The sequence below is a fragment of the Callospermophilus lateralis genome, chromosome 1 (assembly GCF_048772815.1).
Source record: "Callospermophilus lateralis isolate mCalLat2 chromosome 1, mCalLat2.hap1, whole genome shotgun sequence".
Lineage (NCBI taxonomy): Eukaryota > Metazoa > Chordata > Mammalia > Rodentia > Sciuridae > Callospermophilus > Callospermophilus lateralis.
In genome coordinates this window covers 182,925,368-182,939,017 of record NC_135305.1, presented here as the reverse complement: position 1 = coordinate 182,939,017, position 13,650 = coordinate 182,925,368, and the positions used below count along the sequence as shown (strand labels likewise).

Genomic DNA, 13,650 nt, shown 5'->3' with positions numbered 1-13,650 from the left:
TACAAAAAGAAACCATTTTAGTTTTCCGCCATTCATTGAGTTATAAATGAATAGATTTTTTTATTCAGAAAGCTGAATCCCAAGTTTTAAATTTGATTTCTCCTATCTCCAAAGTAGTGTAAGCCTCCAGTACCTAGCCCATAACATTAACTAATACCATTAGAGAAAACTTACGGTTCTCTTTGTTGTGAATATATGGATCCATTGAGATCCAGAGTGATATGTAGTCATGTTCAGGATATAGCTGACATATAAAAAAGTAGAATTACTATATGTGTGCTGCCAGATATATCTGAGAGAAGGAAATGATAGTAAAATTCAACTTGAACTGAAATCACATGGATTGTTTTGCACTTTTATGAAAAGAAAACACATTTCTATTAATGACTTGAGCAGTAAAAATATAAACTTTTGCTGAGCACAGTGGCACACATCTATAATCCAGCTACTTAGGAGGCAGAGGCAAGAGACTCTCAAGTTTCAGCAACTTGACCTGTCTCAAAAAATAGAAAGGACTGGAGTTGGAGTTCAGTGGTAGAATGTCTTTGGTTCAATTCCTAGTACTGGGGTGGGATGTAGGAAGTGGAGGGCATGTTGTCATGAAGTTGGGCTACTTCCTACAACTAAAATAATTTGTAATCATAACTAGTCTTCAAGAGTATTACTATGAGGCATACTGCAAGATCATGAATCAATGGGGAAGTAATTGTTCATTTAATAATTATTTGTTCAGTGCCTTCTATTTGGCCAGATAGTTATAACACAGATGCTGGCAAACCATAGGACCCAAGAAAGTAAGTTGGAGGAGAATGGTTAGGAAGTTGATAGCTGCTGAGTGGTAGAGTAAAACAAGAATGAATCTTCAAATCTGCAATACAAAAGTCATTGGTGACCTTGAATGGTTTTAGGAAGGTAGCAAAGAGGCCACCACAAAAGCTTAATGGACCAAAGACTTCAGAAGTAGCATATGAAGATACCTTGAAAAAACATAATTAGAGAAAGAAATGGGATGGTAACTGGATAGGAATGGGGCATGAAAGGAGAAATTGTATACACCCATACACACTCACTATGGTGGCTTGCTAATGGAAATGATAGAGTAGAGAAGGGGAAATGATGGTACAGGACAGGAGGCTGTGGAGTAACAATATTAAAAGAGGAGAGGAGATGGAATTCAGCACAAATGGAGAAGTTGGTCATTGCAAAGAACAGAGACTTTTCTTCCTCTGTTACAGGAAAGATTTCAACCGTGGGTAGATGCAGCTACCATTTAACAAACACTTAAAGCACCTACAGTGTTCTAGGCCGTGGCAATATAGAAGTATTAACAAAGACAAAAATCTTTGCTCTCATGAAACTTAGATTTAATTGGGGGTTGGAGGAGGTAGACAAATGATAGCAAAATAAATACATAGTATGTCAGATAAGGAAAAATGCTGTCAAAAAAATAAATAAACCAGAGAAGTGAAGTTAGAGGATATGGAATCCTGGGGCAGGTGGGTAATTGCAGTTTTAAAGAACTAGACGCTTGGCATAACTTTTATGAATTTACTTCATGACGTTCAGAAACATTAGTTTTCAAAATCAGATTAAATGTGGCCTGTTACCCATGTGCCTAGATTTGTGGGATATCCACTCTTAGGCTTATTTCACAGGTGCCCCCTTTTGTAAGCACCCCAGAACATGCTAAGCCCTGCCCTCTCTTTTCAAGTGCGTAGTACAGGTTTCAAATATATACTTATTTATGTGATTTTATTAATATATTTCTTTTCTACTAGACTAGAAGCTGTATCCTCAAAACCTAATAGTGTTGGCACATAATAAGCCCTTTTTGTTGAGTGAATAATGAATGAAAAGTAGTAAGATTGTGTGACATAAGCAATGTTTTTAAGAATCTCAGTATTTCATTATTCTATGATCACTTTAAGTTTTTACTTCTTACTTTATGTAGCTCATCTAGTAAATGGTCTTTTTCAAAGCATGGCAAGTTATGTTTTCATACCAACAGTATAGGTAAAATAAAGTCATCCTCTAATTTATATCACTTTGCTTCATTTTTCTTTTATAGGACCAATGCCAAAGGTGCTCCCCTGAATATAAATAAAGTTTCTAATAGCCTGATTAATTTTGGAAGAAAGCTGATTTCCCCAGCAATGGCCCCTGGCAGTACAGGTGGTCCTGTACCTGGGAGTAACAGTGGCAACTCCTCCTCTGCTGCTTTCCCCACCAGGACCTCAGCAGAAGCCTCGAGGCATCATTTGCAACCGCACCAGCAGCAGCAGCAGCAGCAGCAGCAGCAGCGGCTGATGAAATCCGAAAGCATGCCAGTGCAATTGAACAAAGGTAGGAAAAAATTAGTAGTAAATCCACAGAAAATACAGGGTAGCCTATCACCAGCCTATCAACCTCCCAGAAGGAGAAAGTAATGCAAAACACTTATTTTTTTTTTAAATCTGTTGCATTTGATCTTTTTCAAGCTGAAATATCAGATACTCTATTTTTCTTAATTGAGAACATTTTATCAGGTAATTTACTAAGATTTTTTTAAACTTGTATATCCTAGTATACTTGAATTTTTGGCCTGTGGATCCCCATACTATGTGATGGTATGAAATGTCACAAGACAGGACTTTAAATCAGTTGACTGTGTTCTCTGCAACTTTATATAGTAATGCTGGCAAAGAGAGTAATACTGTCTTTCAGAAGAGAGTCTGAAATGAGAAGGTCTAAAACCTTTTCCAGTCATAGCGTTGATCAGTGCATTGCAATGGTTTGGAGGAAGCAGTCCACTCAGCTTCTTGCTTCTCATGCAGCTGCTTCACCTCTAAAGACTAAAACTAGAATTTTAAGGGAAAAAAATATCTAAACAAAATCTCATGTAACCAAGATAAGTATTTGAATCCATGAACCAAATGTTAGCACCATGGGCTGTAAGAGCAGAGGAAAGCTGGGAGACCATCCAGCCCACAACTCCCATTTGATGAGTGAAGACTCTATGTGCTACTGGCTCTCAACTAAGCTTGCTTCTGTTTCAGGGCCTTTTCTCAGAGCTCCACCTGCCTCTTGCACTTTACTCCTAAGAGATCCCTTCAGGGTCTTTCTTGGGATCTTTATATTCTTGTTTTCTACTTATTTTTAAAGAGATATGTTAGGATCTTGTATTTGTAGCAGATTAGAAACAGCTACCTTTATTTTTTAGTGGTGGAACTCTGCTAAAAGTATGATACAAAAATAGTGAAATCATGGCAGAAAATATACCAAAAAAATAATTCTAAGATCTGAGAAAGTATAACCGTCTGGAGCCATCTAGTGTCAGAAAAAATGCCTTGACCCAAGCCCCGTTCATGTCATAAAAGGGATGCCAGGGCTACATCAGTGTTCAGTACTTAGTGTTGACAGTAAAAGGAGGAATATTGTCAGTACAAGACCTTGAATTCTGTTCTATCTACTCTGTTTAAGATTACATTTGAAATTATTAAAAATTTTACATATTGGCATTTAAGTTGAAACACTAAAGTTAAATAGACTTTATTCCCCAGTGATGCAAATTAATGAATGTATTAATACTCACATATGGGCATGCTTATCTGTATTCGTCCATGGCTTATACGATGTTATCTGTCTTTTCTATATGTCTTTGCCTATATGAAACATTAGACTTGATATAATTAGTATTCACACTTTTTGTTAGCACATTCAGTTTACCTTACATGAGATTATCTCATTTAAAATTGCACTCTTTTCTTTTAATGTAGAGCTGTCACACATGATTTAAAGAAAAGGAGACTTTGAATCATGTTACAGATGTATTTAATGCCAGGAGATTCGCCCACTTCCAGAATGGAAATGAATGTTATTTTATATATGGAAATGAATGTTATTTTGTATATTTCTTAATTGTACATTTTATTGTTCTAAACAAATATGATTTCAGTATTGCTTTGATAACAAGCTTTAGTCAGTTGTAATTCTAACTGATGGCAGGCAGATGAGTCAGAGAATCTGTTAATGCTGTAGCTTAAATTTTCTGAGGAACCAAGCCAAATGATTATAGAAATATAAAGTTGTGTCTCTAAGGAAATGTCAAGTATTAATATCACCGTAAGTGAGAAAGGAAGTGCATGGAGATGGAACAATTGGTGAAAACCAATCCCCAGTTATGAAGAGCAAACAGAGCACTTAAACAAAGTATTTGGAACACGAGTATCACTGGGGCATTTTGTAATTGATCCCTGTCCTGAAAGAAACTGGCTTTATTTTAACTCTTCCATATTTTTACTTATGGTTCATTCTTTTCATGTCATTCTACCAAAAAAGCTTATCTGCCTTTATATTAAATACAAATAAGTATTCCTGCTAATTCTCCTTCCTGCATAAAGGTTTGAATAAAATAAAGAATAAAAAGACAGTTTATAGAAGTACAAAAGTGTACTTGGATGTTGCTCCTGACTTCACTCCTGGAGAACCCTAGACTACAATGGAAGCCCTCTGTTTCCTCATCCTGAAACAAGGTTTGGACTGATTCCTAGGAGTCCCCCAGCTCTAAAAATCTGTGGTTCTTTTAGTTAAAAAATGTATTTGTTAACTCTACAATGAAAAATACTTCAATAACAATTCTTTTTTTAAAAAAAAAGGAAGAAAAATGTTTATTTCTACAATAGTAGAGGTTACCTGTCATGCAACATTTATTAATTCAGTAAAATATTCATAGTAAAAATTAAAATGTAATCATTAACTATGAAATCTTTTACATACTCCATTATACCTGAGTCATGGGCTATTTTTATGACATCCTTATAATTCATATGTATAAATTTACTTTGTAAAAAAGAACTTACAAACAAGAAGGTGATTTCCTGTCTAGGTTACCTTTAAGTCTGACAGAGCTGAGTTTGAGGATCTGATTCTATAAATTCTTTTTTTTTCTTTTTTAATAACAATTCTTTATGCTGATAAGTCCCACAAATATTCTTCTATGCTGTCTCTCTGACACATCTGACACAACCTGAAATCAGTGAACACAGTAGCCTTCCAGGAGGCTTGTGTTAGGGTATGATTTCTGACTTTCTGGAGCAAAGCTGTCTACTCAGTGCCCTTGAGAGAAGATAATTTAGTGTACTTTCCTGGAAATTTTGAAAATTGTTTTGAAAAATTGTTGTTTATAAAGATGAAAATGGTTTTGTTTTTCATAAATTAACAAATATTTGTGCTTCTAGGGGGGACAGTTGTGTTTGTAATCCAAAACACACGTGTTGTTTGAAATGCATTATGTAATACATGTATGTGTTGTGATAGAATAGTGAGGAAGGAAGAGTTAGCACAGATGTTCTCCATAATTTTATTAGTGATATTTATGTTAAAATGAGTTTTCAACCTCTACATATAGATCAGTAGATGATCTAGAATTAGCCAACTAAATCTCCTCCAAGTATACAGAAAGCAGACCTACCATTGTTCAGTGAATTTAGAATTAACTATATTATGAAAATTCAGGACCTGACCATTTCCACTAGAAGCTGTTTGCCACAGTTTGGGGTATATTCTTTTTTAGAATTTTTATTTCAGTTATAGGGGAATGTAAATGTGTGTACTGTTAATTACTTGGTGATGATAATGTAATTACAACCCAACGATTTCCAGATGAATTGACCATGTTGTAAATCATAATTGCAGCAAGAAGCTAGTGACACTGAGGGCATGTTACTTAATTCAAAATTTGATTTTTTACCTACTGTATATATTTTATATAAAAGCTGAAGGAGAAGCAAGTCCATTAATCATAAATTATCATACATGGAAAATATATGCTTTTTTAAAAGTCTCTGTTGCTCATTAATCTCAAAATACCATAGGTGATGATATATCCAGAGGAGCATTCTATTGACAGTGACTGTGCTCCTTATTGAACTTTGTTATCCAGGAAGGAAATCAAAGAACCACAGAGTCTTCCTTCTAAATATTAGTGAACCTTAGGTTCTTCACAGAATTTTCTGTTGGTGCTCCCTTTCCTTTCTTTTGTGTGTTCTTAAAATGCACTCTTTTTTTCTTTTCCTTCCTCTTTCCTTTGTCTGTATTTGTACTTGTTTTTTTAAATTTGAGCACTACTTTATTTTAAGCATTTACTACAGGTCCAATTTGTAAATGAAATCTTGCCTATAATTATATCAAGTGAAGGGTATGCAGTTCACAGATTTATTTTTAAACATTGACATTTGTAAGTACATGTGGCAACTCTTTTCATTACCTAATATGAAGTTAGAACTTATTTAGACTTTATCACTGAAGAAGTTGTTTTCAAGTTGAGTTAAAAATAAATTTTGTCTGATATAGAAAGAAATCAATTTCAAAAAAAAGGTCTGTGAATAAATGACATATAAACTTTCAGATTCAAAGTTTTTTTAAAAAAGAATGTATATATAATCACAATGAACTCTGCGTAGCAAAATCTTTTGATTGTGAAAGTTTCCTGTATTATAGTCTATTATAATAGACTTGTTCACTTTTCTTTTGGGAAATACAAACAAAAACTTATTAGGAAACACTCTTTTAAAAATTTGTTTCCTGCCGGGCATGGTGACACATGCCTGTAATTCCAACAATTTGGGAGCTAAAGCAGGAGGATCCAGAGTTCAAAGCCAGCCTCAGCAACTTAATGAGGCCTGAGCAATTCAGCGAGACCCTGTTTCTAAATAAAATATTTTTCTTAGAAAGGACTGGTGATGTGGCTCAATAGTTAAGTGCCCCAGGGTTCAATCCCTGGTACCAAAACAAAACAAAAAAATGCATTTCCTTAAACTGGGCATGGTTGGTGCACACCCTGATTCCAGCTACTCTGGAAGCTGATGCAGGAGGGTTCAGAGTTCAGGACCTCTCTGGGCAACTTAGTTAAATCCTGTCTCAAGATAAAAATAAAAAGACTAGAATGAATCTCAGTGAAAAAGCACTCTTGGGTTTAGTCCCTAGTACTATTTTTTTCCTTGAAAATATTTTATATTAATTTTTCTAAGCTTGTGCTGTATTTTCAGTAATTGATAAAATATTCCAACATTGAGTATGAAAGAAAAGTTTCTTATTTCTTTTCTATGGAATCTAATTATTTTTTCTTATGAAATCCAGGCGATATAGTTACAGGAAGCGATGCTCAGGTTTCTGTTCCTGTCCAGACTCTAACTGACCTCCAAGGTACAGTTACCATAGCAACATTGTGTATGTGTGTGTGTCTCTCTCCCTCTCCCTCTCTTCCTCTCCCTCTCTTCCTCTCTCTCCCTCCCTCTCTCTCTCTCCCTTCCTCCCCCTACAGTATTATCATTCCCTACTCCAAAACTCAATTTTTCCTCTGTCCACAGTTTGTTCATGTTTATCGGTCCACTATCATTGTTTAACCACTGAGTGGCACTGTTGTGTAGAACAAAAGTCCCCTTTCCTTCCCATAGCTTGTTGATGTTGAAACAGACTCTGATGTGAGTTTTCTATTGAAGTGTACACAAGCCTCTTTATTTGAAAAATATGATTCCATCTGTATATTTTGGTTATTTTAACATCATACTTTGTAGAGAAGCTGATATCAAGGTGTTCTTATTGCGGCGAAGGTTCTTGGTGACAGTATTTGACAAACTAGTTTTGAGATGTTCTATGATTAGCCTGAGATACTTATATTTTACATAAAAGAATTACCACGTGTTTTTGTAAATGTTTTTAAGTATAGCCTTTATATAATGAATTGTATTAACACAAAATATGGTATGGCAAATTTTTTTATATACACTACTTAGCAACAGTTTAACATAAAAAAGAGAACATTTGCCATCATATCCGTTTGTGCAATATGAAGAAAAAATGGTTGAAGAAATAAATGAAATTGGTAACCCCATTTTCAGCACTTCCTGTGAGATTTTAAAACATAAAAATATTTAAGGTTGCTGCATTAATCTTTTATTATGTAGTCTTATAGATGAAATATGTCATAGAGAGGGTTTCTTTGTTAAGTGGATACCTATACTAACTAAAAGAATCTTCCCTTCAAATTCAGACTAAGATAATAGCAATACAGTATTAATAGTTTAATGTTTTGCTTAATTTAAAACATTCACATAAGATAGTCATGCTAATAGTATTAAAATACTGTTCTGATAGTGATATGTCCTCATAATATCCATTTTAATAAATTAACAGCAAAGAATGGATTGGGATTAAGAAATAATTGATGTATTGGCTTGGATTTAAAAAAAACTATACTGTGGCAATAAAACAGTATGCTTTCACTTCTGTATATAGTTCTCTGATTGACAGATAGGTTCTGGCTGTATTTTGGTAATTGAACCAGATGACCTTTAAGAACTAGCTCAGGGATTCCATGAAGAGCTGTTGACTCTTCTTGGTGTCTGCTAAAGTGAATTTTTTTATAATGTAAATTTTTTTTATTTATATGACAGCAGAATGCATTACAAGTTTTATTACAAATATAGAGCACTATTTTTCATATATCTTGGTGTATACATAGTATATTCACACCAATTCATGTCTTCATACATGTACTTTGGATAGTAATGTCCATCACATTCCACCATCATTAATTACTCCATGCCCCCTCCCTTCCCCTCAAACGCCTCTGCCCTATCTAGAGTTCATCTATTCTTCCCAGGCTTCTGCTCCCTATCCCATTATGAATCAACCTCCTTATATCAAAGAAAACATTCAGCATTTGGTTTTTTGGGATTGACTATCTGCTAAAGTGATCTTGATGATAAAAGGTTATGATGATAAAAGGTTACTAGCATGGACAGTAGAAGAGAGAGATAATGTCCATATAATTTATCTTTAGCCTTTTCAATTATAGTTCTTGGGTAGATATTAAATTGATCATCTGATATGGAGAAAATTCACAGGAGTTAAATTCATTTCCTAAAATTAAATTCTGAACCCCCAAATACAACTTTTTAATCATGTGTTTTATTATCCCACAGTTAATTGCTACAGAGAAGGTTTTTGGTTTCTCTACAAGATGTGGGCTTTGAAGTCAGTTTATACCTGTGGACAGAGGAAGCAGAGGGTTGGCTTGCTTATTCTGATTTCTGCTTCTATGCTATTGTTCATTTCATTTTTTCCTGCAGACCAGAGCCACATGAGCAATACTATGTTTTAAAAACAATATATTGAAGAAGAATGTTATATCATTTTGTTCAAATAACTTGTGTTATATAAGTAGAATCATTTCATGCATATATCCAACAAGTATTTTCTAAGTACCTACTACATGCCAAGCTCTGTTTTCATTAGCCCCTTGGCTTCCTACAGCTTCAACCAGCTGTCTTGGGCTATTACCTTTGCTTTAGATGACCCCCGTCAAGCCTACAGGCAAAAACCATCTCTTTTTTGCTGAATACCTGTTCAGAATCCCCTCTGCCTGCACACTCTGACAGAGATCATATCAGCATGATAGGGACAATTCCTGCTACTTTATGAGTCCCAAATAAAGAGCTCTCAATCTGTGATGATGAGTGACAGAACTGAGAGAGTGAGGTGACACCCATCCTGATTTGGATGCATATTTCCTTATGCTCAATATACTTCCTGAAGAGTGCCAAAAAGTGAGAGGAAATAGAAAACAAAACAGGTTTTGGCCCCAACAAAAATCAACTATCTATACTGAATAGCATCAATAATATTAGAAGTTGGAAAATTTCATCAGGAATGCCAAACCTGTTACATAGTCCCTTATGTGTAGAGTAGATACTTTACTATAATTTCAGGGAAATTTAGCCTAAATAATAGGCTTTCCCAAACTGTCTTTTTTCAAAGTAATAAAATAAATTTGAAGAAATAAGTATCAATACTTAACAGAGGTTCTTTGATTGTAGTCTTTTTTTTTCGTTTTTTTTTTTTTTTTTTTTTTTTTGGCAGGGTGGGGGGTAGTTTACCAGGGATTGAACTCAGGTCACTTGACAACTGAGCCACATCTCTAGCCCTATTTTGTGTTTTACTAGAGACAGGGTTTCACTGAGTTGCTTAGTACCTTCGCTTTGAACTTGTGATCCTCTGGCCTCTGCCTCGCAAGCCACTGGAATTACAAGCATGCACCATCACGCCTGGTCTGATTATAGTCTTAATGAAATTTGATATTGGGACCTTTGCCTTTTAATATACAATGGTTATTAGGTTATAATTTTTTAGGGAAAAAGTGTAAAGTGAGATTTCACAGTTTAGGTCAATAAGTAATTTTTAGAAAAGATTTGGAAAATTTCATTTTATATCCTGAAATGTAAGTTATAGTTACACACACACACACACACACACACACACGTGCGACCATGACAGAATTTGTTTTTTTGATACTTAACTACTTGGGGTTTTATTAAAATTAGTTTAAATTTCTTAAGTAATTACCATAGCAATGTTATGTTTTTAAAAAGAATTTTGAATTTATACTTATAGGTATGTATTTATGTTACGGGTGTGATGCACAGAGAGGTATCAATATTGTACTTGTCACATTGTTTTTTAATAGAAAAAAGGGGGAAAGGGTTGGGGTTGTGGCTCAGCGGTAGAGCACTCGCCTAGAGCGTGTGAGGCGCTGGGTTTGATCCTCAGCATCAGATAAAAATAAATAAATAAAATAAAAGTATTGTGTCCAACTATAACTAAAAAAATGGGGGACGTGGGGGGGTCAGTCTCCCTCTCCAGGTAACCACTGTTGATATTCTTAAGGTAAAACTAAAAATGCATACAACATTAAGCAAGCCCAATTAATTGAAGATATTAAAGAAGGGGAAGGGCCCTCCACTTTCTCCTCTTACCTCTTTTTGCCAGCCCACTTCCCCAAGGGTAACTGCCGCAGTCTGGCTGAGCACAAAATCACGAGCCACTCAAGCAGGAACACACTTTATTTTTTGAAACTGCCACCAATGATCCCTAGCCTCCGGGAAGATTCCCCGATCCACCCACGCTGCGTTCTCCCGGAACCTTTCCTCCTCCGGAATTCCCTCCTACAGCACTTCCCCAACCAATCGGAACTCTCCAGGAATCCCATAGCAGGCAGAGGTGGACAGCAGGAGTCCAATATCCATATGAATGCAAATCTTAACATAATCATATCATCTCAATGGCTTGTTGGCGTCACCTTTCAACCAAAAATGCCATGTATCATATTACTTGGCTGTGGCTCTTAGCAGGTAACCATTGCTAAGTTTCTTATGATTCCTTCCAGTGGGGGCAGTGACTGAAATTGAGGAGTAACATGGGAGTCACATTAATTTGGTAAGAGCTCACTTGCCTGAATATGACTTCCCCTTTTTAAGATCTCACTTGCCTGAATATGACTTCCCCTTTTTAAGATCTCACTTGCCTGAATATGACTTCCCCTTTGGACTATCAAGATAAAATGTAATAGAAATGTTCCAGTATAGATAATAAGCAGAAATTTGATAGGACAAGAAAAGGGAGGCCAAGTCAACGGGAATAGGACACAGTAAGACAAGAAAGAGACAGTTCTGTTCACAAGAGTGAAGGAAGAGACCAGCAACAGCAATAGCAACATTCCTTCTGGGGGACACTCTGCTAGCTACTCTGATAGGTGTGACAAGTAATGGTCCTGAAGCAGAACGTATGGTTCCATGGTGTTTGGTTTAATCAATTTAAGGCAGAGGAATGTGTTATATGTAAAATTACTTCTGGGAAGCATGAATTAGCTAGAAAATGCATTTTTATGGAATATCTATTCCAAATACATGGAATAGTGGGTTGCTTTTGGACTGAGAACAAGGTCAGAATTTGGTCTGTACTTTCAAAAGTCCTCATTCCATTCTTTAATTTTAGATCATATTTGCCACAGCCCACTTGGCACTGTCCTCTCTAGGGTAGTGTAGCTTTGTCTAGGATGGGTTTGAGTTTGAATCCTGGCTCCATCACTGCCTTGTCAAGCATCCTGGGAAGGTTGCTTAACCTCTTATTGGTAAAGAGGGAATAAGAGCAACTACTTAAGGTTTGTTGCGGGACCTTATTCCCAGCACTTGTCCCATAATAAGGCTTCTAGGCTGCTACCTGCTTAGGTAGTAGGTGTAATGGTAGCACCATTATGTGTTTTGTTTTCTCTGGTTTGGGGAATTAAATTATGAAGGAACCCAACCAACACCTCTGTCTTTTCTTAATTATTGTTTCTGATTTTCTAAAATACGTGTTTGCTTATGAGTCCCCTTAATTTTAGAAACTATCCAAGGCAACTAAAAATTTTTTAAGATTTGTTAGATATAATTACTTACATCATTTTGGAAGAAAATGAAAAAAAAAAGTTATAATAGTTCACAAAATTGAAACTTTTTCCAAGGGTAAACAAAATTTAAATGAATCTACCTGGAATTTTAGATTAACTCAGTACTTGAACTATAATGTCAAATATTGAGAGTCTAGAGATCATGAGTAGAGTACAGTAGTCAAAGGAGTAATGAAGAGAATTTCCTAGAGCTGAAGGAAGATATTAGCATGGAGTTAAAAAAAAAAAAATCTGACAAGTAAGATAAAAGTTTAAAAGACCCTTCTCTAGGAGCTCCACAGAAAACTTATAGAACTTCAAGATGAGGAGAAGACTTAAGGTTTCCAGAAAGAACCAAAAAAAGTCTTGTTTCCAAGACAACATCAGATAGACATCAAATTTCTCTTCAGCAAAGCTGAGGGCCTGGAGACATTTGAGTTTATTTCCAAAGTTTTGCAAGAAAATTGTCTTGAGCTAGAATCTTATTTTCAGCTAAACTAGCATTCAAACAGGAATATAAAGCAGATATCTTGGGGACCTGAAAGAATTCAGGTCTACCAACAAACCAAATTCCCACCTGCCCCCAGATAATTACTTTATACACATATCCCACCACTATAAATGTAAAATTGTTATTCTAACTCTTAAATTAATAAATAAATCAAAAACAAAAATTTCAAATGTTTTAGAAGTCAGTGGTAACAAGAAAAACAAAAACAAAAGTCCTGAAAGATTGAGATAAAATAATAGAGGAAATGCAATTTTTTGAAAATAAGACAGACAGTGAAATAATTTTCAAAGTATATGATTCAGTAAAATAGAACAAGAACATCAAAATACATCTGAAAAAAAAGTAAAGGGATGAGTAAGGATGAGAGATTTAACAACACTTAAAACATGTTACATCAATGAAACCAAAAGGTGATACTTTTTAAATTACAGTAACATTCAGTAAGTCTGATCAGAAATGAATGAGATAGCCAGATGTGAGAGCATACTTTTAATCCCAATGATTTGGGAAGCTGAGGCAGAATGATTGCAAGTTTGAGGCCAGCCTGGGCAACTTAGACCTTGTCTCCAAAAAGAGAGAGAAATGTTAAAATATACAAAATCAGAATTATGATGTAATTAAAAATACAGAGGAAGGGTGTTTTATTATGAAAGTACTGCATACAACATAACAAGCTGAAAATCTGTACAGTTTTCTCTTGCTGACAAAAATTAACACAAATTTAGGTAGTTTGGTAATACAGATTCGCTGTTTAATAGAGATGTAGGTCAGAAGTCTGACAAAGGTCTCACCAGGCTAAAACCCAGGTATCAGACGGCTCTAGAGGAGAATCTGTTCTCTGGTTTATTTGCAGTGTTGGCAGAATTCAATTTCTTCTAAGTATGGAAACTATTTC

At 35.2% G+C, this 13,650-nt stretch overlaps 1 protein-coding gene across 8 annotated transcripts in view; it reads left to right on the top strand.

Moving 5' to 3' along the window:
- Tbc1d5 (TBC1 domain family member 5) overlaps positions 1-13,650 on the top strand; it is a 524,655-nt gene that overhangs the window by 440,670 nt on the left and 70,335 nt on the right. For 5 of the 8 annotated variants that reach the window (XM_076842587.1, XM_076842568.1, XM_076842553.1 and 2 more), the window contains 2 exons: positions 2,069-2,343; positions 7,117-7,182. In XM_076842587.1, the coding sequence (XP_076698702.1) occupies positions 2,069-2,343; positions 7,117-7,182 (341 nt within the window). The remainder of the gene's footprint in view (positions 1-2,068; positions 2,344-7,116; positions 7,183-13,650) is intronic. The other 3 variants (XM_076842680.1, XM_076842610.1, XM_076842655.1) reach the window with 2 other exon arrangements.